This window comes from Camelina sativa, chromosome 17, assembly GCF_030686135.1.
Source record: "Camelina sativa cultivar CO46 ecotype springtype chromosome 17, ASM3068613v1".
Lineage (NCBI taxonomy): Eukaryota > Viridiplantae > Streptophyta > Magnoliopsida > Brassicales > Brassicaceae > Camelina > Camelina sativa.
The window spans coordinates 16,647,856-16,670,276 of NC_141896.1; the positions used below are offsets into that span (position 1 = coordinate 16,647,856).

Sequence of the window (22,421 nt, forward strand, 5' to 3'; positions counted from 1 at the left end):
AACGGACATATATTACTCAATAGATAAATAAAAGATATGGTACAATATCCCACATCGTCAAAAAAATTAGACAATAGTTTAGAGTCATACCTTAAAAGAGACCAAAATGATTCCGAATACAAATGAGTAGAAAGCTTGATTTATCAGGCATTCAAACTTTAAAAACTTGAATTTGGTTTATTCCGGTTCTTTATTTTAAAGATTTTTAAAAGGTTAAATATGAAAAATATTTAAAAGCTTTAAAAAGTTAGATATGATAAATATTATACCGTAGATACACAATAAATATTAAACATTATTATGATAAAGTGTGAGTTAAAATATCTCGGGATGGGTTTTATCGATTTTTATATTAATTAAAAAATATCATTAATTTGGTGTTACACGGGTAAAACATCATTTCGTTATTTTGTTAACATTGTCGGTATCAGAGAATAGACATATCTAATCAAAATAAATATTATGTAAAAAATATATTATATTGCGGTATTATATGGTTTATTTAACAATTATTATGTAATTATAACATATTTAACCAATAAATACAACTTATAATTTAGTTATAAATAATTTTTGTTCGCGGTGTACCGCGGGTACTAATATAGTAAATAATATATAATTGGATGATACACTTGATTTGCATCGTTGACTTACAAATTTTGCTTTCTCATTATTCGATTTTTCACAAACACAAACAAATAAAATTAAATGGTGAACTCACAACCTAATAATTAACTAAATCATAAAATGATAGCTTGATTAGTTATATAAATTAGCTATTGTTTTCAAGGAAGAGATTAAGTTTGTCAAGCAACATCAGCCACTCGAGAGAATAGGGCTGCTTGATAAAATCGTAACAAGAAACTCATTCTGTAACCTTAATTAGTCTCGGACTATGAGCAACGACAGGTATTTGTGCCACCATATCCAGTAGTGTTACCATCACCGATTCACCATGAACTAAACAAGTCGTATAGAAAAGTCTTCTTCTTTTTCTTTTTTTTTTTTTAGTTTAGGAGAATTTTGAGGATATTGTAAATAAAAAAGTAACAATGAGAATAAGTGTGAGTTGTCACATGAGCAACAATGCTACACTATTGATTAGTAAGAACCAGTCATTCCGTTAAACCTCCATTTCATTTGAGTGGGGAACATAAGCCGAGATGATGTTGAAATCCTAGGCATGGATTCCAATTCTTTTTGTGTATCTTCAGGATTACAGGTTGCTATGAAGGAGATCTCTACTGTCTTTAGACACTTTGAGTTAGCAAGAATGTATGTCACTAGTTGTCTCTCATCTCCTCTTCCTCCATAGCCTCTCCACAAAAAGATCTCTAGATGAGATGACAAGCATTCGGGAATAGAACTCGGCTGATTCCAGGATGGTGGAAGGCCTTCGATGCACTGATATCAATACATTTACTTTAATTCTATGTTCATGTAAACTAGATTCGCTTGTTATACGGGGAGCAGGGTACTTACCGTTTCGATAGTAAGCGATTTTAGTTTAGGAGAATTTTGAAGAAAAGACATAAGTGGTTCCAACCAATCTACTGAATTATCTGGAGAAACGGCAATCTCAGTGAGCCGGGAGAACTTGATGGCGTTACAGCATGCAACCTGTGATAGAAAAACAAAATATTAGTTGACGAAGCAACAGGGAACAAATGAGAGGCCGGGGGATATATAATCGCTACCATTGCTTTGGTCAAAAGTAAGTCCAGATGTATGACAGAAGAAAGAGATTGCAGAAACTTGTCACTGGGGTTATGAACATAGCTGAATGATGCCACATCAAGGCAAGGCATATTATCTATCAAGAGATCCCAAACATCGTCGATGTACAAATTTTTTAATGCGGGGGAATCTATGAACAACGATCGAATGACGACATAATAATAATCCACTGTTTGATCCTCCTCTACCTCATCAACGTCAAAATCATTCCTCCGCCAATTAGTCCTATAGAATAATGTTTCTAAGGAAGAAACTTTCACTGTAAAGTCTTTCAAGGTGTCATCCTCATGTCGATACACCGACAGCCACTTGAGAACAGGGGAACTTGATAAAAGCCTAACAAGAGATTCGTCGTCTTTATACACCACGTCGTGAAGACTCAAATATAAGAGAGATGGTAGGAACGCCGGAGAGGAAACATCCACTAGAATCTGGTTGGATAGAGTTAAATCAACAAGCGTGTCGCATGTGTAAAGGCACTTAGGAAAGCTTGTGGGCTGTGCGGTCCATAGGAGCTTGAAATCTAACTCTTCCACCTCTATTAACTGCGTTCTCAACCCACTTTCCGACATCAACGTCAACAGGACAATGTGGACCGACTTCGACAATCAAACTATATAGTTTCGGTGCCTGATGGAGTTGCAATGACTTTTCAGTAAACCACCCAACGCTCTCGCTGCCATCGTCTTTGAACTCGAGTATAGGCAGCATCGTCCAGACATAACGCCATCGTTTAGACAAGATTGAAGTGGCGACTGCATCTTTTGTGGGGACGTGATGCAAGATCCGCAAGAGCAAATCGTCGGGCAAATCACAGATCCTAGATTCGATTCTCTGACAACCTTCGGTTTCTATAACAATTGATAGATGCTTCTCGTTGTGTATAATATCCCACAAAAAAGACCAACAACTTAAGAAACCCATAGATTTAGTGGGATTTTACACCAATGGAACGAACTTCTTTCTCGTCGCTGGCTGTGTGACACACAAAAAACCCTAATTTAAATTAAAAAGGTAAGCCTTTAATACATATAAAAAGAAATGGTAGTAAATTAAAGTTGCCTAATTTTGAAAAGTAAAACTGCAATATCCCATAGGTTAAATAAAAAATACCAATGGATCCTCGGCCCGTTAACAAATCTTCCTTCAAATACAACCATTGCCTTCACCGAGAGGATGCATTAAAATTTTGTATGGACCAAAAAAATATAAGAGGTGGCATTGGAGTTAGAGAGCAAATACGTAAAACGCCAATGGAACAGAGAAAACCTTAATATATTTCACACAAACGTAATCTATTTGAAGCCTATAATTGATCTTAAGACCATCTCGGATCGGAGGATCCAACCATTTTTATAATTGAAAAAGAAAAGCAAAATCAAAAATTTAAAAATTCATGAAGGTGTCTATTATATAACATAGTACAATAACTAATGAAGTTCTAAAATTTTAAATTTTACAAAATTTGTGAATAAGGTAGCACAAACACACACAAAAAAAATTTGTTGCACACACAAAACTTGACAGACTTCTACCTAATCTGGTATAATTAATAGGAGAGTTTTGTTGACAACCCATAGTAAATTTCTCATTTTTGAATAATAGAAAATGAGATTCATTGGGAGAATTCGTAAGAAATATTCACAAAGAGCTATGATGTGTCCAATGAAAAGAGCTAATATAAGACAGTTTTTGTTTTGTTTTTTTTTTGTTTTTTTGAGTTTGTTCAAGAATCAAAACAGCATAAAAACATGCTGAGATCAAGAGAGATGGTGAAGGATGAGAATGATCTAGGTCATTGGGTCATTATGTTATACCATGTCAAAAGATGTGCTGCTACTTCTCCATCTTCAATGTATCTTGACTCTTGTATACTCTTGAATACTGTTAAAAACAATTGAACAGACATGTCTCAGTTACAGGATTAGACAAGTACACACACAATTACTTCATCTTCTTTTATTCAAACACTATTTCCGAAATCTGTAAAGGGTTTAATTGTTGTTCATGAAGTTCAAGTTCAATGTTTTACTCTAACTAAACAATTTCATCTACATGATAAAGAACAACCTCAGATTTCTAGAAACATAGCCCTAACCCATATAAACCTAAGCCAATCATGAACCCAATATGTGATTCATTTCATTTCCAAAGAAGCAAATATAGAAGCAGAGAAAACAGAGACAATACCAATCTATATACTATTAATTGGGGAGTACAAAAGGAGAAAAAAAAACTTTACAAAAATTCCATATATTGCCCTTACGCTTAAAAAACAAAAGAAGAAGAAAAAAAACAATGATGATAAAGTGGTAATCTAAATAGAGCAATGGGACGCGGATCCTTAGTCATAAGAGTAACCTTATTCGGATCCTGTTTACCATATAATTGTTTCCAAACAGACACTTCTATATCGACCTTTGAACAAATTGAGTAAATAATTCCGGAGATAAATAAGCATCATAATAAATTATGATTCACGGAGAATTAGGAACCAACCATATCAGCAAATTCCTTATAGAATCAAAGAAAAATCTTAAACAGTTCTTACATTCAATCCATTGAGATATAAGAAGCATATTCCTTCTAATCATCCTAAATCCTACTCACACATTCCGGAAATCTTAGATCTTCAATGTATTATTAGCTTGGTCAACAAGATTATCTCTTCTCTCACAATATTTCCACAATCACAACTACTCATATCTTAAACATCTATAAAAACCAAAGAGACGGCATAAACAACCAAGCAAATCAAACCTATAATAATAGCTTAGAAATTCACCTTAATAGCAGAGATGCCGCCAATGGTGGTTTCACTCATGTCTCGGAAATTAAGGCCTTCAAAACAATATGGAAAATAAGAGTTAAGATCGTTCATATGTGGAATCAATATAACCACACACACTGGAGATACACTATAGATGGTATTGGATGATACTGCAGTAAGTGTTACTATTTTATTTAAAACTTTTGAAAATCTTTTCCATAGGTTCCAATGAACTTACATTTTCTCCTGTTTCATCTCACATGGCTCAGGTCAATGATGTTTCAGAACTTCATCCAAACTGGCGAAATAGCAATTAAAAAAGGTAAGTCAGTAAACCAATTGTATAATCATGTATTATAAAGTCTCTTTAATAACTTAAAACAAATCATTTTTATTTTCTCTATTTTGATTGTTTCTATTGTTACTTATATCTATATTGTCTATTTTCTCTATTTACACAAAGTTAACTAGAGATGGCATGTTTTTTCTTATTTCATAATAGGTCAGCACAACACCACGCTTTCAAGTTACATATTCTCAATAATACCCAAAGAAGAGGTTCATATATTTCATTATTTGATTTGCATTATCTTGAGCATGCCTTTTAATTTGAAACTGATATGTATGTGCACGGTGTTGTGTAGATTGATATCAACAACATGGCTAAGGTGTTCCTTACGGACAAAGATGGCAAATAAAAAAAAAACAATGATTTGTATTTTCGAAAAAAGAATTCTAGAAGTCGTAAACTACACCAAACATTATTAAAAGAACATCAAACCTTTTATAGTGCTTCCAACAATGAAATTGCCTTCAAAAACCCCTATGCAAGTCTGATTCTTCCATATTTTCTAAGATCTAACTGCTTCCCAAGACACTTGCTCAAGTCTGATTCATTCTAGGTTGTATATATAAATATAAAAATAATACATTTAAAGAAAAGACAGCAATACAGTGACATGATATGATTTACAAGAAAATCTAAATAAAGTTTAATATCTAAAAATCAACACCTAAACAAAGAACAATCCATTTGACCAAAAAAAAAAACAAAGAATAATCCTGGAACTACAAATGATACTATATTTGAAGAGGTTCATATATTTCATTATTTGATTTGCATTATCTTGAGCATGCCTTTTAATTTGAAACTGATATGTATGTGCACGGTGTTGTGTAGATTGATATCAACAACATGGCTAAGGTGTTCCTTACGGACAAAGATGGCAAATAAAAAAAACAATGATTTGCATTTTCGAAAAAAGAATTCTAGAAGTCGTAAACTACACCAAACATTATTAAAAGAACACCAAACCTTTTATAGTGCTTCCAACAATGAAATTGCCTTCAAAAACCCCTATGCAAGTCTGATTCTTCCATATTTTCTAAGATCTAACAGCTTCCCAAGACACTTGCTCAAGTCTGATTCATTCTAGGTTGTATATATAAATATAAAAATAATACATTTAAAGAAAAGACAGCAACACAGTGACATGATATGATTTACAAGAAAATCTACATAAAGTTTAACATCTAAAAATCAACACCTAAACAAAGAACAATTCGTTTGACCAAAAAAAAAAACAAAGAATAATCCTGGAACTACAAATGATACTATATTTGAAGAGTTAAGCATTGATTTAGTCAAAGCACTCTTGCTAGAGCATTGAACATGAGACTTACACTCCAATCAATTTCATCAAACACACCAAAGCAGTTAACAACAATAACTGAAGAAGATCTAGAGTCTAAGAGTTTAATAAATAAATAAAACCTAAACTGAAGAGCGATTGAACCTGAAATAATGGTTTGAATCAAGTTTCGCTAGGAAATTGTGTTATATATGTCAATATTATCTTTGATTGCTCTCATAAACCTGGAAACACATGCAAAATCAAAGATATACATATATCAGATAACTTATGTATGTGAATCAAAATTGCAACAAAAATTATTTGAAGACAATCAAACACATACCTTGCTTTCTCTCCAGCAGAGAACTTAAGAGCTCCAATAAATGGAAACAAATAGAGAACCGATGATGAGCCTGCATATATATAGTCTAGAGATGATGATTCTAACATAACCTCGAGATGCATATTTCTAATTAACACTAGGTTGGAAAAAGGGGAAAATCAAAATCGGGATCTCTTACTTCGGTTCGGAAGCTTAGAATTGAAGCATGAAAAAATACCAATTTGAAGTCAACCGAGACTTGCATGTCATGGATCCTGTCCAAATTGATTACAACAATATTGTTAAAAAAATATTCCATATATATGTGCGGGTCCAATTCTTAGTTAGTTATAAGTAGGCAGAATTGGAATTAGAACACATGGGTAAATGCTAAGTACTGACCTAGAACCACATTTTCACTAATTTAATTTGCTATGGACCTCGACCCAAGTTTAATACTATTTGGTGACTCTTGGGAGTTGGGACTCGATTTTCATCACTTAAGCCACAATAGCAGAACTGTTTGATTGATTTTTTTGAAGATGATGTTGGCATTTATCTTTAACTAGGTGCTTCCCCACGCAACGCGTGGGTTGTGGTGTAATTGACACTTTCTTGTTTTTTTGGTCTTTTTCGTTTTCTTTTTGTATTATTTCGTTTTAATTAGGCATATACGGGCTTTCCCGTCACTTTTATTTATACACTATATGTTTATACCATTTCGTTCAGATGTGTATAATTGTGGTGTTTATTTTTTATGAATTATGAAGATGTTGTTTCTTGCTTTTGAGGATCCAATCTTATCATTGACTGATATTGTTTCCAATACATTTATTGTATTATAGATTTTCTAATTAACTGCTTATGTAAACCCTTCATACGTTGATGTTGCAATAATAAGTTATTTTTTTTTAAATATATTCCGTGTAAGTGATTATGTTTGTATATCCATGTTTTGGTCTAATATCAATAAGATCGTTTCTGTTTTTCTTTAGTTGGCTTTGAAACCAATATTGAGTTAAGCAAATAATGGGTCGAATTATGATGTTAATAAGTAATATAAATTCTTATGTAATTGTATACTAGTGACGGACCCGCACATACGTGCGGGTGTTTTTTTTTTCATATGTGTTTCTCAAAGTAAATCTTGTTTAATTTAGGTATATTTTTGTAATTGTATTATTATCGTACGTTTTCATTAAGTTTAGTAGTAATTAAATCTAATATAAATGGTTTTAGTAATAGTATTGGATTAGTTGGTAAGGAATACCCACAAAATGGTAATGGGCCTGTATGTTTTCAATTTAATTGGGCCGTAGAATACTGATTTGTGAATGAATAATTGTAGTAATAAAAAAAAAACAGAAAAGAAACGAAAGGACAGGAAAAAAAAATTGGGTCTTCTTCTCCACTCCTCTTCGACTCAAATCCACAACGAAACAAACTGAATCTAAATCGATATTCCTTTTTTCCTAAAACCCAGATACTTCATCAATATCTTTTCGTGGTTAGAGAATTGATTCTCTGAACGGGTAAGTTTAAAGTTGGAAAAATCTTTTCAATTTCGTTTACCAATTGAATTTATTGTTTGCCTTGTAACCTTTAGATTTTATTCAATCATTTAAATAGATTTTTGGTCGTGGATTTGAAATTTTACAGATTGTTTTAAACCTGGATTTTGTTGTTTACGCAGATTTTAGTTTCCTTTTTTGTTCTTGGAAAGTGGCTCTCTAAACAGTGCTCTTTATATTTCATCAATCAGGTCAACAATTTCTCTAGTAGAAACTCACATCTACCGTTACAATCACTGGTTTTTGATGTTCTTGGAAATCGATTGAACTGGTAAGTAAATGGTTTGATCTATTTCTCTATTTAAACCAAAAGTTAAATTTGTTATTTGATTTGTAAACTAATTGATGTGTTTTGTATAAATCCAGACTAATATACGTGGAATTTGTCCCATGTAAATACGGTATGAGATTTTTTCATCCTTTAGATATTAGTCTGTTTCATATTCTGGTACAAAAATCTTATGAAATTACATTCTTTACTTGTCAATTCCCATTTTAAAATCTGTGTATTTTTGACCTTGTCAGGATATAAAACTGTTGAAGACTACGATTAAACCAAAGATAAGTATTGAAATCAATGTTAAGTTTAAACAATTACAGGTTTTTAAGTTTACAAAACACTAATACGAATTTGTTTTGTGGTAGGCTGATTCTGAATATTGGTTATGATGACTACACTTATAAACTGACATTCGAGTAAAGAATACATCAGCAGTTGATATTTGTAAGTTTTTTAAGTTCTATATTCATCTCAAATTATTGGCGTTTAAATCTTGTCTAAACTTTTTAATTGTTTATGATTAAGCAAAAAAAATTAAACACAATACTTTTATTTGAGATTTTTCCAAAATTATTTACAAAGTAAAGAAATATTTTTTTTATAGACAAAATTACTGTAATAAGTTTAATTTGTTATTTGTTTTGTAAATTAATTGATGTCTTTTGTTTGAATATAGGCTTAACGTGGAATTTGTCCCATGTAAATCCGGTATGAGACTTTTTGATCCTTTAAATGTTAGTCTGCTTCATATTCTGCTATTAAAATCTTATGAAATTACATTGTTCACTTGTCAATTCTTCTTCTAAAATCAGTGTATTTTTGACCTTGTCAGGATATAGAAAACTGTTGAGGACTATGATTACACCAAAGATAAGTATTGAAATCAATGTTAAGTTTAAGCAATTACGTGTTTTTAAGTTTACAAAACACTAATACGATTTTGTTTTTTTTTTAGCCTGATTCTGTTTTTAGATTATGATGACTACACTTACAAACTGGCAGTCGAGTAAAGAATAAATCATCAATTGATACTTGTAAGTTAATCATAATCATCTCCAATTTTTGGCGTTTAAATATTGTTAGAGTTTTTTATTGTTTATGCGTAACAAAGAATAATTGAAACTCACCGGAAATTCAATTCTTTTCTTGACACTAATTGTTTTAAAATGTGGGTGCTCTTGATTTCCTCAGGATATCAAACAGTTGAGGAACACAATATCAAAGATAAGAAACGGATTCAATTTTCCGTTAATACAATTCCGGTTTTAATTTATATAACTAAACTCTGATTAAATTTTATTATAACGTTAATTAGGATGATCCTGTTTTTCCAATAAGATGGTTGAAGTTACAATTTGGAAGTGAATCAATGAAGAAGACATCTATACTATATTGGTAAGTTTTCCAAGCTTCATAATTGACTTTTTTGTCATATCTTTAAAATTCTCTCAGCTTTGTGATTGTTTATGATAAAAGTAAGTAAACTATATGCAAGATTTCTTAAAAAAAAATTATTAAAAAAATAAGGTTTGAATAGTGTGGAAAAAATGAAGTTAAACCCACTGAAGATTAAGATTCAGTTGGTTTACTTCAAACAAAAAAACCACACTATCAAACCACATAAAGCTATACTTAAAAGATAAAATCTTGGTCCTTAAAGTCAGGTCCTTAACATAAGCTTTCACTGCTATTCCTTCTCAAAAACGTTTCTCTGTAACTGGCACCATACTCTTCTACGTATGAACTATTTTGACTCTGATTCTCCAGGTTGTCTTGAATGCCTTAAGATCAGATAGATTTGTGAAAGCATCATTGGCGGCCATCTCTTCTTAAACGGTGATTATCTGACTTATTATTTTTGCTTTAAAGGCAGGTTTGAGGTGTTTGATCGTTTATGTCGTCGACGCTTGTTTATATAGGAATTTGACTTGTGAATTGTTATGATTGTGCAACCCTACGAATATTCTATGAATCAATCAAAGATTGTCAGTTAATATTTGTTTTTATGTTGAGTTAGATTGATATGATTAAGGATGTTTTTTAGGGAATTAGAAAAATTAACGTTTTGGTTTGATATGATTGATATTACGTTTGGTAAGTTTTAAAAATCTGAATTGTTTGGATTCCCTGAATTTTTGTAGTATTAGAAATATTTTCGTTTTTGTTTGATATGATTTTGATATTACGAATTAACCTAAATGATATGATTGGTATCCCATATTTACATGTTTTGATTTGGTGTGTATTTGCAGATATCAAGTTAGAAATTTGGCAATTCTTTACTACCTAGTGTCTCGGAGCTCAACTTTTAATTGTTATGGAAAATGGTAAGTTCTCCAACTTGATAATCTCTGAAATCCCGGATTTGTTGGAGAGTAAATGATAATTTTTTTATTTACCTTGTATAATTGCGAGAACCAGCTTGTTTGGAGACATAGATATATATGTGTTTCTTTTGATTTCCTTTAAATGTTAATGTTAATATTTTCGGGAAAATTTGTTGTGCAGATTGACAGCTATTGATTCTGTTTGGATACGCGTATGGCAATTCTAGATCCGAGAAATTAAACACGATCCGAATGATGATATACTGGACAACAATAGGATCCGCGTCTTTTTCTTTAGAAAACGACAGCATTGCCCTTTTTATTTTTTTTTCTTTGTTCCTTTTTAGTTTGTTTCGTAAGGGTAGTTTATGGAATTCTTGTTTTGTTTTATTTTTTTTAAGTCTAAGTGTGCTTCCCAATTAATAGTATAGATATGTGACTATAAATTTAGCTAACTAAAAAATTATGTAATATTTAAATACAATCTTGAACATATATATATATATTTTTTAATTTGTGGGAGGAATGTATGAAATTATTGGATAGAAGTTATTTTTGAGTTAAATGACCTTTAATGTCTTTAAAGTGGGTTAAATATTAATAAATTTTTATATGTGTCTTGACTTTTTTTAAAAGGAATACCAAGTGTTTCCTTCCAAATTTGAAGTGATATAGTATTTTAGTTTTCTTATATGATTTTATGAACTTCAATGTAAAAGTTTTTCAAAGTAATAAGTACACTCACTGATTGAATTATAAAATTTGGAGAAATGTTTATTTCGTTTAATCATCTGCTCTTTTAAATAAATAGGTATGTTGTTATTCCTACAAATAGGACAACATATATTATAGTTTAACCATGGAGTTAAGCAATGGAAATGGAACTTGTGATTGCAAGACAAAATGCTTATATGTTACACATTGATCGTTTAAAAATGAATAGGAGCATCTAATTCTTAAATAAAGTTGATTGTTTTGTTTAAACCTACATATGTGAATTTAAATTTAACTATGCAAATTTTAAAAATAAATATGAATAGATTAGAAAGGCAAGAAATATAAAAGAAATATTTTTTATATAAATAAAATAAAAATTGAAAACAATGTTAAATATATATATAATACTTTCTACATTAAAATATAGAATCAAACTCTTACAAGTTACAACACATATGAGATATAACAACATTTGAAATTGGTAGGAGAGGAGGAGAGAATGTTTACTATAAGTTGGTAATCCAAATTAGATAATGGAGATGAATCTTTAAAAAATAGAAAAATGTAATATCTATATATATATAATACTTTCTAAATTAAAATATGGAATCAAACTCTTACAACACATATGAGATATAACAACATTTGATATTGGTGGGAGAGGAAGAGAGAATGATTACTTATAAGATAATAATCCAAATTAGATAAATGAGATAAATCTTTTAAAATAAGAACAATGTAAAATATATATCATGTAGTCTCTATATTAAAATTTAGCATTAACAATTTACAATGATATTTCTTTTTTTTTTACAACCCATACAACAAAAATAACAAAAAAAAAACGAAAAATGATTTGAGGTATTGTAGAAGAGAATGAGAGAATGTGAAAATGAGATAGTAAAAGAATGTCAATATGAGAGAATGATAGATTGAGAGAATGCTTATTTATATGATAAGAAATGATGGAAGTTACATTTAGAACTATGGAGTTACAATAGTAATTTATTGTGTTTGAATAAAATTGAGTGGTAGAATATGATTAATGCATAATTTATTTTATTTTCAGTTATAATTTTATTTTAATATGTGAGTAAAATTTATTGTGTTTATTGGATCTTAAATATTGTTTAAAGCAATTAGAAAGCAAATAAAAAAATAAAAAAAAATTAGAAAACATTAAATGAAAATCAACCAATAAGGAGAGACCAAAACCTTATTTTTATATATATGATATATTGCTTTAAACTTTGAAATGAGAAATATATTATAAACAATAATTTTATATGAGAAATATATTAATTTAGCCAACCAAAATATGAATATAAGTTTAGCCAACCAAAATAAATAAAAAATATTAAAATTTAACAAAAAATAATTTCTCTTGAAAGATAATAAGTTAGGGGGCATTCTCAAAAATACTATTTTTTTCAATTCCCTTTTTAAAAATACCCTTCCATGTTGACCATTTTTAAAACTACCCTTCTTTTTGAACAAAATGACCAAATTACCCTTTCTTTAAATGACAACAAGAATGTACAGTCACCAAAATCAAAAAAAAATTTCCCGCCAAAAATAAAAAATTTTCCCGCCAAAAAAAATTTTCTCGTCAAAAAAAAAAAATTTCCCGCCACAAAAAAGAAATTTCCCGCCAAAATCGAAAAATTTTCCCGCCAAAAAAATTGAAATTTATACCTTATAAAAACATTGTAAAACCTTGTAAAAGTATTTACAAGGTGTTTAACAACCTTTTAAAAGCGTTTACAAGGTGTTTAAAAACCTTTTAAAAGCGTTTACAAGGTGTTTAAAAATCTTTTAAAAGCTTTTAGAAGGTTTTTAAACACCTTTGAAAGCGTTTACAAGGTGTTTAAAAACCTTTTAAAAGCGTTTAAAAGGTGTTTAAAAACCTTTTAAAAGAGTTTACAAGGTGTTTAAAAACTTTTTAAAAGCGTTTACAAGGTGTTTAAAAACCTTATAAAAACATTTTAAAAGCGTTTACAAGGTGTTTAAAAACCTTATAAAAACATTTTAAAAGCATTTACAAGGTGTTTAAAAACCTTTTTAAAACATTTTGAAAACCTTTTAAAAACCTTGTAAAAGCGTTTACGAGTTGTTTAAAAAACCTTTTAAAAACCTATTAAAACCTTTTAAAACTCTTTTAAAAATCTTGTAAAAGCGTTTAAAAGGTGTTTATGGTTTTTATAAGGTTTCTTCTACCTTATAAAACCTTTTAAAAACCTTGTAAATTTTTTTTGGCGGGAAATTTTTTATGTCGAAAATTTTTATCAAAATTTTTTGGACAAAAAAATTTTTGGCGGGAAAATTTTTTCGAAAATTTTTTGGCGGGAAAATATGTCGGAAATTTTTTGGCGGAAAAATTTTGTTTTTCTTTTTATTGAATAAACTATTTTTCATTTAAGGGTAAAATGGTCATTAAAAATTAATGGAGGGCAAAAATAAAAATTGCCAGAAAAGAGGGTATTTTTGAAAAGGGGTATATCAAAAAGGGTATTTTTAACAAATTCTCATAAGTTAGTAGGAGGAATGAATTAATGTACAATTATTGGATAGGAGTTACATTTGAGTTAAATGGAGTTACATGTCTTTAATTATAAATAAATATTTTAATTTTTTATAACCTAAAATAAAAGGAATACTAAGTGGCTGAATCAAAATTCACATGATTTGGTTGTTTGTTGATATAAACTCAACACTTACACATAATATTTCAAAATAAAAAATATTACTTTTTAAGTGACAAACTAAATTAATTTTCTTATAAATTATATGAATTCTTCAATCTCAATAATTTTTAAAATCCCAAAGATAACTTATATTTTTTTGGTTTTCATTCATCAATTTAATTTATAGTGCTAGATTTCATACTAATGGTTTCATCTTTAGAGAATTTAGTGAAATGATATTTTTAAAATTATATTTTATTTTTATATTTAAGGTCCAGTTGAATATGTTTTGTTTTTTGGATCATTTTTTATTTTGATTAAAGACACAAAAAACCAATTGTTTAATTATGTTCTTTTTGTTTTCAAAAACCTCAAATCATAAAAATATATATATATATATATATATATATATATATATTATATTGAACTCTGCAGATTTATCAATTGGATCACAGAACAAAATAGTCTTTATAAATTGATAAATGGATAATTATATTGATCTTTAAATATTATATTGATTTTTATAAATTATTAAAAATGATACATGTATTTGTGAGATAACCAGAGACATAATAGATAATTACATATGGATCATTTCAACTTTATGATCTTATTGTGTGGTGAATATTGTAAGGAAGTATGAAAATAATGATTTATAAGATGTTAATATAAAATAGAAAATGGAGATAAACATTTTAAAAGATTAATATAAATATATAAGATATACATATCATACAAACTCTAAAACTAAGCCTTTACAATGATATTTGATTTGATTTTTTATAACCCATACAACAACAATAACAAAAAAAATACAAAACAAAACAAAACAAAACAAACAAGAGATTTGAGAGTAGTAGAATAAGATGAGAGAATGAAAGAGTGATAGACTAAGAGAATAAGATAATGAGTATTTATAGGAAGAGAAATGATGAAAAATTACATTTAGAAAAATGAGAGTTACAATTCTAATTTATTGTTTTGTTTTAATACAATTGATTAATACAACTTAGTGGAGAAATAAAGTTAATGCATAATTTATAGGGAGAACCTATAAAGATTTCAGTTTTATATTATGTGAGTTAAATGTGAAAATTAATTATTTTTAAATTTGTGTATTAATATAATTTTTTTTGTTAGAATTGCATTGCCAAGTGGACCAATAAGAAGAGACTGAAACTCTACTTTTATATATATGATTCTATAAGATATATATATATATATATATATATATTAAAAAAAACATTTACATGAAAAAATGATAAATAATATTGGATAAATAATATTCATATTCTATTCAATAATAATTTGAACTTATTGCAAATTCTATTCAATAATAATATTTTAAATTTCAGGATAAACAACATATAAACATGAACATGTATTTGCGTCCATTCAGGACATGGAACTTAAATCGTATATAAGACTAATTTAATGATTGATAGCAAACAAGTATCTTGTTTAGAATCTGCAAATTTAAAGTCATAAAACTGAAATAAATTAAATAAAATTAATATTATGGGGTTAGAGCATATATTATTTGTATCCCGAGCAAAAAATGTGGTTTCTACTTTAAATGTGTTTTAATATCTTATTCTATATATTTTGTGGAATTTCTTTGATTTGGGTTTCTCTTGATAAAATCCAGAGCATATATTATTGGTATCCCCAGTTAAACAACGTTAGCAAACTCTTTGAAAGAACATACTAATGTTAAAGAACATAATGTCTTACGTACATACGTTTTTAACCACCACGAAATGCATGTGTGACTTCTTTGTTCATGAAATTTATTTTAAGATTTTAACTCCATTGTCATCGATAATACTGATATTGCAGGCACGACAACATCGGCCTAGCTAGCCTTTAGACCCATTTCAGATTATAGCTACTCGAAATTTGCTTCATAATATGAAATCATTTGAACGCTGGGACTATTCATAATATGAAATCATTTGAACGTTGGAACTATGTACTAGATTAGCTATGATTTGGAGGGATGCTTGCTTTAGAGTACGTATATTTAAATGTTAGTTATGCACTCTTTATACATATAGTGAAGCATCTAAGTTCTATTTCGAATTACTAAATTGTGTACATATATAATTATAACCCCCGATTTATCTTCATATAGTCACAAACTGGTTTTAAATATCCAATCCGTTTGCTATGTAAGACAGGTGAACAAATTTTATTGGATATATAAATGTAATGTTTTGTATGTATTAAGCAGCTTTACGGTTTACCTAAAAGGTCCTATAAAAATCATCTTCAAATCTTACGATATTTTTTCTTTATTTCTTTGAGAGAGTCGCAGCTACTTTTCTTTAGTGATCTAAGACAGACCCAACAAACCGATTTATTTATCAATTTATAAAAGTAAAGTTGCGTAAATCGTGAGTTATTTGCATTGTCCAATGGCTTTGCTCGAAACTTGGAAATTCTCATGTTGCGAGATCGACTCTTTGCGAGCGTAGAGTTGATAGTTCTATTTTTTTTTGTTTTACCTAAATTCCCGCCCAAAGTATACATTAACAAATTCCTTTATGAATTATTATATATATATATATATTCATGATTATATATATGGTAAAGTTTTGAATGTTTTTATAATGATTGTAATCAAAACAAATTGGAATATTTAATGTATAGAGTTGTTAAAAAGAAATGCTTAACGAAATTAGCGCCCAGGGTTTAATTTAATCTTTCGTAGTGATGTCTTTTTTTTGTGTGTGTCAGGATTTCCTTATTCTTATCCGTGATTATATTCGAATCTTCCAAAATGATTACGTGCCTAAACCAAGTTGTTAAATTGGAATGTTTAACCAAATTAGAGCGTAAGTTAATCATCTTTCCTAGCAATGACTTTCTTTTTTATATATATACTGATTTGTTTCCTTTGATAAATACCAAATAATGAATTCGCATTAAGCATTGTATTTATGATATTTTCTCGTCAAAAGTTTATGTTTATCAGATTCCTTATCGAACTCCTTATCACTACTAAAGTTTGGAAATTTATTTAGATATGGTAGGTTGAATTAAAAAGACCAAGTCATTGATCTATAAAATACAGTAGACAGAAATTATGGAATTATAATTTATGATTCGAATATTCCTAAAAGTTATTGTGAAAGAGAAAAAAAGAAATGGAAAACGTATATTATCTAGTTGGAAAACAAATATTTAAGGAGAATGAATTAATGGAAAATCTCATATATTAATAGTAGTATATTACAAGAAGTCAATTTTAAAGATAAAAGATAATGTAATATTAAAATTAATTGCGTCTCTCTCTCAGAGTATATAAGTAGTCCACTCACTCTAACCCTAAGTCCGCCTCTCTCTCTCTCTCTCTCTTCTCACACTCGCCTCTTCTTGTTTCTATCGAGATCTAAAAAAAAAAATGGCTCCGTCTCTGCTCTTGCTTAGATTTCTTTGTAGATATATTGATCTATTCGAGATGTTTCTTGATAGGTTTAATATATATGGGTTCTTGATTCTTGATTTTTTTTTATTCTTGATTATCATATATATGGGTTCTTGATTCTTGGTTTTTTTTTCTGGGTTCTTGATTTTGATAAGGTTTTTGCTTTTCAGATGTTAATTGATAGGGTTTTTGATAGGTTTTCTTGTTTTTGATTTTGGTAGGTTTTTTTTTTCTTGATAGGTTTTTGTTTCTCCGATTCTTTAGAAGTCTTCTTGATTTTTAAAGAAGACGTTTATTAAAATTTATTATGAATTCGAGCCGTAATAAACCGGTTTGTAACAACCGGTTTATTACGGTATCAATGTTGGAAATCAGTCAGGAGCAATATAAACACACATCTAAGCATCTCCCACAAATTACTTTAGCTGTCATCACTCTTTTCAAATTTCAAATTTCCAAAACAACTCTCAGAAACCTTTACTAAGGTGAGAGTTCATCTCAGAAATTTCATCTTTCTGATTTTGATTTTTGTTGCTTTTAGTTGAGAGATTTTGGTTTTTAATTTCTATTTTTTGAATTAGCAGAGCACCACTTCGCCTACGATGAGCACCACTTCGCCTACGATGAGCACCACTTCGCCTCCGATGAGCACCACTTCGCCTTCGCCTCCGCTTCCTTCTGAGGTAACTGTAACGCTGTTTATCTCGCTTTCGATTTCAAAAATAAACTTGTTTTGAGATTTTGATTTCGTATATCGCTGGTTCTTATCTATTTCAAAAATACCTAGAGTGCTTTTAGATGAGAGATCTCGTGTCGTTTTTGATCTCCGTTTTTTTATTTCGCAGAAGCCGCCGCCTACTATCACTGTTTCTCAGGTGCTGTTTATTTCATCGTTGATTTGGATTTGAGATTTGTTTTTGATAACACTCTTAGTACTCGATTTGATAGGCTCTGATCTCTTTTTTTTTGGGGTGTTTGTTTAGGTATTGGCGAGGACTTTTTGCTCTTGTTTTTGGAGCATTGAGGAGCTTGATGTTACTCAAGCTGCCGATATCCAGGTTTGTTTCTGATACTATTTGCATCTCAACGATGCATGTGATTTCATTCATTCTTGAGTTTGGTCTGTTGTATCGTGTGCCTGAAATTTCGTTTCATTTCCTGAATGATACTATGTAGAACTTTGATTGATTGGCTCTTTATATTCTTAATGCCTGATTTGATTGTCAACCGGCCTCAAACCTATTAACCTTCTGATATCCTTTTGACTTCAGGGAGTCCACCCTGCTGACTTGGTACAAGATGAGATTTGAGTGCAGGGAGCTCAACATGAAGTCCAAGCTGCGGATTTACAACCTTTGTAAGTTGTTTAAAGCTTTATAGTGTATAGCTGGCTCGATCGTTGTATAGCTGGCTCGATCGTTGTAACCGCTACAAACTTTTGTCCGCCAAACAACGCCTTACCGAACAACAATGGTGGTTGGTGTAATCCTCCTCTTCAACACTTTGACCTTGCTCAGCCTTTTTTAAACAACTTACAAAGGTTGTAAATCCGCAGCTTGGACTTCATGTTGAGCTCCCTGCACTCCAATCTCATCTTGTACTGAGTCAGCAGGGTGGACTCCCTGAAGTCAAAAGGATATCAGAAGGTTAATAGGTTTGAGGCCGGTTGACAATCAAATCAGGCATTAAAAATATAAAGAGCCAATCAAATCAAGCTAAGTACCATCAAGGAAACAAAGTTCAAGCTCATAATCAAGCTAAGTACCATCAAGGAAACAAAAAGTCCTATGCCAAGCGTCTGTAGTCTGTTGCCAATTGCAAACAAGAATTGTTTTTAGACAACTTCTAAGCAAACTTACTCTTCCTTTTGCAAACTTACTCTTCCTTTTTGTTTATCTTGAAGCAAACCAAACTTTCATACATTCATCGTATCTTCTATCTCCTTGCTCACATATAGAGGAGATGTGATTCCGAACTTATTTTGCTAATTCATTTAAGTGGATAAACATTGAGGGATGAGTTTGTGAAGGTCGGTTGTTGGGTTTCGCTTCATTTGAATGGATTTTTAAGGAGAAATACATTGAAGGAGATTGTGAACGTCTGTTGTCGACCACTTACAATCCAAAAAGCTAAAGATAAATGAGCATTAAGAGGAATATGATTATAGAAGAAATATGATAAAGCTCACAATATAACCGATACTGGTTGTAAATAACTTTAGTAAAGAATTGTATTTGTTACAAACATACATAACAACTTTTCTTTAATCTCATAACACAACATCACAACCCATCCCTCACGCCTTGAAACAACTCATTACTACTACTAGAGGGTGGTAGTTAAAACTCCACCTCTGCATCAGTATTCAGTAATACATTAACTACTATTAACTTTTTTTTCTTCTTTCTTTCTTAACAAAAACTACTTTTAAGAAAGAAACATAAAGAGGTCCCAAAAAAGGATAGACGTCATCAAGGCCTTCCGCAAAACCGAGCCCTCGAGTCGACGCACCACTCTCTTAATAATCGAGTTTACTAATATGCCCTCTACACACCACACAAATGAGTTTTACTTTAGATAAAAGAAGAAGTGATTGACCAAATTGCCTTTTTTTAGCGGAACTGTCCACCGGCGAAGGTCTGGCCGTAAGACCAGCCGGCAGGAGCGGCGTTGTAGGAGACAACGGTACGGCCGTCGCTGGTGGTGACCTTGAAGGAAAGTGCTTGACCGTTGAGGTAAGAGTTGCTTTGCCAGTTTTGTCCCCAGTTTCTTGACATAACTTGCCAACCTGTTCTTGAACCCTTGATCGCCGCCGAGTGAACGTCTCCGGCACCACCGACGTTAGTGATTAGAACAAGGTTGAAGTATGAATGGCCGTTTATCGTGAATCTTATTCCTCCTCTTCTTCTGCATGGCACCCTGTAAAACAAACAAGAGTAAAGAATTCAAGTTCACTGATTTCAAGAAAATATGTGAATTATGATATCCTCTGTTTTCTAAAACAGAGCAAATCAAGAAAACTTACAAGCTGAATTTTTTTGTTTTACCTTCTGTAGGAAACTGGAACGATCCCAGCTCTGTATTGAGCAATGCGTTGAAAAACAGGCTGAGCAAGGTCAAAGTGTTGAAGAGGAGGATTACACCAACCACCATTGTTGTTCGGTAAGGCGTTGTTTGGCGGACAAAAGTTTGTAGCGGTTACAACGATTGAGCCAGCTATACACCATTTACCATCGTTTTCACATTTTATCTCAAAGCAAGAACCACAGCTAAGTCCATTGTTGAACAAAGCCGTGCTCAAAGCCGCCGTGCTCGTCCCATAGCCTTGGCTATATAGATTACCATATCCACAAGCACCACCTACAAAGAAGTAGTATTGAAGATCAGTATATTTGATACTTTGTAAAAAAATGAGTTCTGTAAATAAAGATCTTTTTACCCATTGTGCCGGAAGCATCACCACCGCCATAGAACGTGGCGTGAGCGTTGATCCAACCGCCACCGTCACCGTAACCGCTCACAGAAGAAGCCATTACTCCTACCATAACCATAACTAAGAACCCGAGATGACCCATGTTTAGTTCTTGTGTTAACAACCTGCACATGGGTGGTATAAAGTCTATGACTATTAGCTCAACTGAATATGTGTATTTAGAGAAAAATAAAGAGAAGCAAGTGAACGTAGGTGGAGAAAAGTAGTTACTTGAGACTTGGAGATCTTCTTCTTTCCTTCAAGAGAAAGAAAGATATGTGAAAATCTGTTGTTGAGTTTTAAGAGTGAGAGGTGAGTGGTTGAATTTATAGAAAACTTTAGTTAGAGGACGTTGGCTCTAATTTACCGTTATGCCACTGATTGTGGCAACTAACTTGGACTTTCTTTAATAATCCAGCTTTATTTTTCTTCAAAAAAATAAAAACAAGGTCAAGATAAATAAAAAAAATTATTTCAACAAACATTTTTGTTGTTTATTAAATGAGGTGTTAGTGACTTATTTTAATATTTTGTTTACAATATATAACTTGGTTTTAAATTTTCTTATTTTTGCTCGAACAAAATAAACCTATTGGCAAAAAAGAAACAGAAAAAAGCAAAAGAGACAACTGCACATGTGTGCTACAAAACCGTTCATGCGTCTTCATAGCCTCTCGTTGCCTTTTTTCTCTTTTTTTTTCTTACTTATTTATTTCCCGGGGACCTTTAAAAAGGTTTATTTACAATAATTTTTTTCTAATACAATTTACTAATATTGAATATTAAAATGTTAAATGAGTTTCAATATTGTAACCCGCCAACTTTTAACGAACCACTAATTAGTAATTACTAATTACCAACATAAGTAAACACATATTGGAAACAAAGTGACCTAGTCATGAATATACAAAAGAACGATAAACAGTTAACTCTTTATAAAGTAACAAACATACTAGAGGTCTGGATGCTTTCAAATGCTAACTTTATTTATGTCTTTAGTTAACAGTTGAATCACGAGATTTGGCAATTCTTTAATAAAAACTTATTTATTGCTATAAGAGAACGATTTATTACTTTAATTTTTATAAAAAATTATGTCGTGTATGGGTTATATATTCGGTAAAAGAGTGATAAAATATCCGAAAATCATAAACGAAAGAAAGAAAAAAAAAAGAAGCTAAAACAGTGACGGAAAAATCAAGCTGAAATCTAAGTGGGTCACCGGTGGTCTGTTTTTGAGTTAGACGTATCAGGAAACCTATAACTCTGTTCCTTACCTGTGTAATCTTATATATCGGGTTATGCATGTATACAGTTCGAAAAATATTTATATTTTTAGGAAAATTATCAACGAGAAGATAATGGTAACTATTGAAATTTAATGAGGTCAAGAACTTGCAGCCGCAGAAATCTACGGCCAACCTCCCGTAATCTCAGCTCATAAACAAGTATGGGCCCTCGCTAGTCGCTACTACTT

At 30.6% G+C, this 22,421-nt stretch overlaps 3 protein-coding genes and 3 long non-coding RNA genes across 9 annotated transcripts; 3 read left to right on the forward strand and 3 right to left on the reverse strand.

Annotated features, from left to right (window-relative positions):
- Positions 1–978: 978 nt before the first annotated feature.
- LOC109130162 (putative F-box/FBD/LRR-repeat protein At1g22000) lies at positions 979–2,710 on the reverse strand. The gene is made up of 3 exons (XM_087497278.1): positions 1,698–2,710; positions 1,483–1,620; positions 979–1,404 (listed from the first exon to the last, which is right to left on the reverse strand). Exons 1-3 carry the CDS (start codon positions 2,307–2,309, stop codon positions 1,102–1,104), a joined length of 1,053 nt encoding a protein of 350 aa, XP_087353404.1. The 5' UTR covers positions 2,310–2,710; the 3' UTR covers positions 979–1,101.
- A 618-nt stretch (positions 2,711–3,328) lies between these two features.
- On the reverse strand, positions 3,329–6,763 carry LOC109130172 (uncharacterized). Of its 2 annotated transcripts, none has more exons than XR_002036277.2 (6): positions 6,663–6,763; positions 6,485–6,554; positions 6,304–6,383; positions 4,746–4,805; positions 4,523–4,578; positions 3,329–3,621 (listed from the first exon to the last, which is right to left on the reverse strand). It is a non-coding gene; the product is annotated as an uncharacterized LOC109130172 (long non-coding RNA). The 2 variants fall into 2 exon arrangements; XR_015587568.1 differs by having other exon boundaries at positions 5,289–6,383.
- Positions 6,764–8,559: 1,796 nt separating this feature from the next.
- Positions 8,560–9,049, forward strand: LOC147923889 (uncharacterized). Its single transcript, XR_015585716.1, has 2 exons — positions 8,560–8,758; positions 8,991–9,049. It is a non-coding gene; the product is annotated as an uncharacterized LOC147923889 (long non-coding RNA).
- A 161-nt stretch (positions 9,050–9,210) lies between these two features.
- On the forward strand, positions 9,211–11,167 carry LOC104756860 (uncharacterized). The gene is made up of 5 exons (XR_762337.3): positions 9,211–9,348; positions 9,506–9,709; positions 10,082–10,150; positions 10,567–10,641; positions 10,823–11,167. It is a non-coding gene; the product is annotated as an uncharacterized LOC104756860 (long non-coding RNA).
- Positions 11,168–17,374: 6,207 nt separating this feature from the next.
- LOC104756861 (uncharacterized) lies at positions 17,375–18,988 on the forward strand. 2 transcript variants are annotated; one of them, XR_015586752.1, is made up of 5 exons: positions 17,375–17,957; positions 18,057–18,155; positions 18,318–18,347; positions 18,456–18,530; positions 18,649–18,710. XR_015586752.1 is itself a non-coding variant. In XM_087495219.1 (5 exons), exons 2-5 carry the CDS (start codon positions 18,075–18,077, stop codon positions 18,780–18,782), a joined length of 225 nt encoding a protein of 74 aa, XP_087351345.1. In that variant the 5' UTR covers positions 17,375–17,957; positions 18,057–18,074; the 3' UTR covers positions 18,783–18,988. The 2 variants fall into 2 exon arrangements, 1 of the variants encoding a protein (XP_087351345.1); XM_087495219.1 differs by lacking the exon at positions 18,649–18,710 and adding an exon at positions 18,744–18,988.
- Positions 18,989–19,664: 676 nt separating this feature from the next.
- Positions 19,665–21,458, reverse strand: LOC104756862 (expansin-A10). 2 transcript variants are annotated; one of them, XM_010479516.2, is made up of 4 exons: positions 21,176–21,458; positions 20,912–21,069; positions 20,520–20,832; positions 19,665–20,391 (listed from the first exon to the last, which is right to left on the reverse strand). In XM_010479516.2, the coding sequence occupies exons 2-4, from the start codon at positions 21,045–21,047 to the stop codon at positions 20,085–20,087; spliced, it is 756 nt and encodes a 251-aa protein (XP_010477818.1). In that variant the 5' UTR covers positions 21,048–21,069; positions 21,176–21,458; the 3' UTR covers positions 19,665–20,084. The 2 variants fall into 2 exon arrangements, with proteins under 2 accessions (XP_010477818.1, XP_010477817.1); XM_010479515.3 differs by having other exon boundaries at positions 20,912–21,091; positions 21,176–21,303.
- Between the last annotated feature and the right edge of the window lie 963 nt (positions 21,459–22,421).